Source organism: Engraulis encrasicolus, chromosome 11, assembly GCF_034702125.1.
Source record: "Engraulis encrasicolus isolate BLACKSEA-1 chromosome 11, IST_EnEncr_1.0, whole genome shotgun sequence".
NCBI lineage: Eukaryota > Metazoa > Chordata > Actinopteri > Clupeiformes > Engraulidae > Engraulis > Engraulis encrasicolus.
In genome coordinates, this window is record NC_085867.1 from 29,929,720 (window position 1) to 29,932,219 (window position 2,500).

The window sequence follows — 2,500 nt, forward strand, 5'->3', positions numbered from 1 at the left end:
GATAGTTAGTCAGGGCTGTAGCTGATAGGCAGAGCTAGTGCATCACAGCGCAGCGCAGCACTCCTCATGACATCACTGCGTTATGAGTCACCACAGCCCGGCCCCCGCATAGCATAACATCGCATCGCTCCCTCGCTCTCCCTCGCTCTCCCTCGCATGCTCTTCAACGCTCACTCTCTCTATCCCTCTATTTCCCTACCATGCTCTTCCACGTTTGCTCTCTCTTTCACTCTCTCATTCCTTGCTTTCCCTCTCCCTCTCTCTCCTTTGCATGCTTTTCTGTGATCGCTCGCTCTCTCTACCTCCCCTCTTTTTCTATCCCCCTCTCTCTCCCCATTTCTTCCCATTCTTGCTCTTCCTCTCCTCCCCTGGTATGTTTTCTCTCCCTATCCCCCCCTCTTCTCCTTCCCTCCCTCCCTCCCTTCTCTCCTGCTCTCTCCCTCCCTCCCTCTTTCGGATTCTATCGTCTTGCTCTTGCATTCTCTCACCCCACCTCCATCTCTCTTCCTTTATTTCATTCACAGGTAGAGTAGAGAGGCGAGGTCTGCCTGCCTTTCCCCTCTCTGTGTTTCCTTGACTACTCCCACTCTTTCATTCTTTCTTAAACATAGGCTTCCTCTCTCTTTCGCTCTTTTTTTACTTCATTTTTTAACACACACTCTTGCTCCCTCTTTTCTGAATGTACAGTATGCATTCACTGTTTTTTTTGCACGCAGACACACTCACATTCACGCACGCACGCACACGCACACACACACACACACACACACACACACACACACACACACACACACACACACACACACACACACACACACACACACACACACACACACACACACACACGCCTCTCTAATGTATCCATCTCCATCTGTCTCTCCTTCTCTTCTCCTACCTTCTCTCTCCCCATACTGCCAACATCTTTCCAGCTCTACATCTCTGCCCAGTTCTCCTTTTCTCTTCCTGATACAGTTTTTTTTTTTACTTCTCTTCCTCTCCGCCATTCCTTAACACCCCCCCCCCCAACTCCACCCTCCACCCCACCTCTCATTCAAGCTTGACTGCCGTTTCTTCCCTCTGCTTTATGTCTGACACATAAACACGCACGCATGCACGCACGCACGCACACACACACACACACACACACACACACACACACACACACACACACACACACACACACACACACACACACACACACACACACACACACACTTGCAGTAGTAACACCCACTAATGGTTGTTCAAGTTTAATTGAGTGTGCTTCTCTTTTTTAAGCCAGCTATACTGTTATTTTGCTAATAAAGGTTCATGTCAATATTATCTTGACCCTGAGTTCTGGAGGCATTCTTCTTTTTTACAGGCCATGTGATGTGTGAGGTTATACATACATCTCTTGGTTAGTATGAGGGGACTGATTGGGTTATCAATGTCTTAATATCTCACTCTTGCATTGTGATTGACTTAAATCTGTTTGCTTTGCATCGTAAACTCCCTTCTCCCCTCTTTTGCTCGTTTCTACAAACGCTTCCTTGTGTGACACTTGACCCTTTTTTGGCCTTATTGTTTAAGTTTGTGGCACAGGCAAGAGTTCAATACAAGTCTTGAAGTCTGTAAGTCTGGTTGTATTTGGCTGACTGTCTTGTCTGATGACGACGATGAAGACTCAGGGGGCGTCATCAAACACGCAAGAAGATGATGACGAGGACAAGAGCCACCTGTCCCTGACGCCTCGACTGGTGATGAATAAATCAAGCTGACCCACGAATCTCTCTCTCTCTCTCTCTCTCTCTCTCTCTCTCTCACTCTCACTCTCACTCTCACTCTCTCTCTCTCTCTCTCTCTCTCTCTCTCTCTCACTCTCTCTCTCTCTCTATCCCTCCTCCCTCTCTCTTTCTCTCTCTCTCTCTCTCTCTCTCTCTCTCTCTCTCTCTCTCTCTCTCTCTCTCTCTCTCTCTCCTTTTCTCTCCTTTTCTCTGTCTGCAGAGATCTGCCCCAGTATGGGCATAAGCAGTGGCAGTCCTACTTCGGCCGCACGTTTGACGTCTACACCAAGCTCTGGAAGTTCCAGCAGCAGCACAGGTCAGAACGGCCACGCCACTGCGGAGACACAGAAACCCCAATACAGCATACACACACACACACACACACATAGTGGCTGAACAATTGCACACAGGGCCCCAGGGCAAAACACTAATAGGGCCCCTATACAGCCTTCCAATGTCATAATAGGGCCTGCCTGCCAGGGGGCACTGATTGGTGACACAAGGGAAGGTCAGTCAACTCGGTCAGTCCACAGCTGCACTCCCAGGGAGACCAGGAGGCCCCAGTACAGAGAGAGAGAGAGAGAGAGAGATGGAAGTAGAGTGAGAGTGAGAGTGAGAGTGAGAGTGAGTGAGAGTGAGAGTGAGAGTGAGAGAGAGAGAGAGAGAGAGAGAGAGAGAGAGATGGAAGTAGAGAGAGAGAGAGATAAAAGAGGTGGAAGTAGAGAGAGAGATAA

At 49.0% G+C, this 2,500-nt stretch overlaps 1 protein-coding gene across 2 annotated transcripts in view; it reads left to right on the plus strand.

Annotated features, from left to right (window-relative positions):
* The window catches only part of scai (suppressor of cancer cell invasion), an 81,443-nt gene that overhangs the window by 53,368 nt on the left and 25,575 nt on the right, over window positions 1-2,500 (plus strand). For both annotated transcript variants that reach the window (XM_063210416.1, XM_063210417.1), the window contains exon 4: window positions 1,987-2,082. In XM_063210416.1, the coding sequence (XP_063066486.1) occupies window positions 1,987-2,082 (96 nt within the window). The remainder of the gene's footprint in view (window positions 1-1,986; window positions 2,083-2,500) is intronic.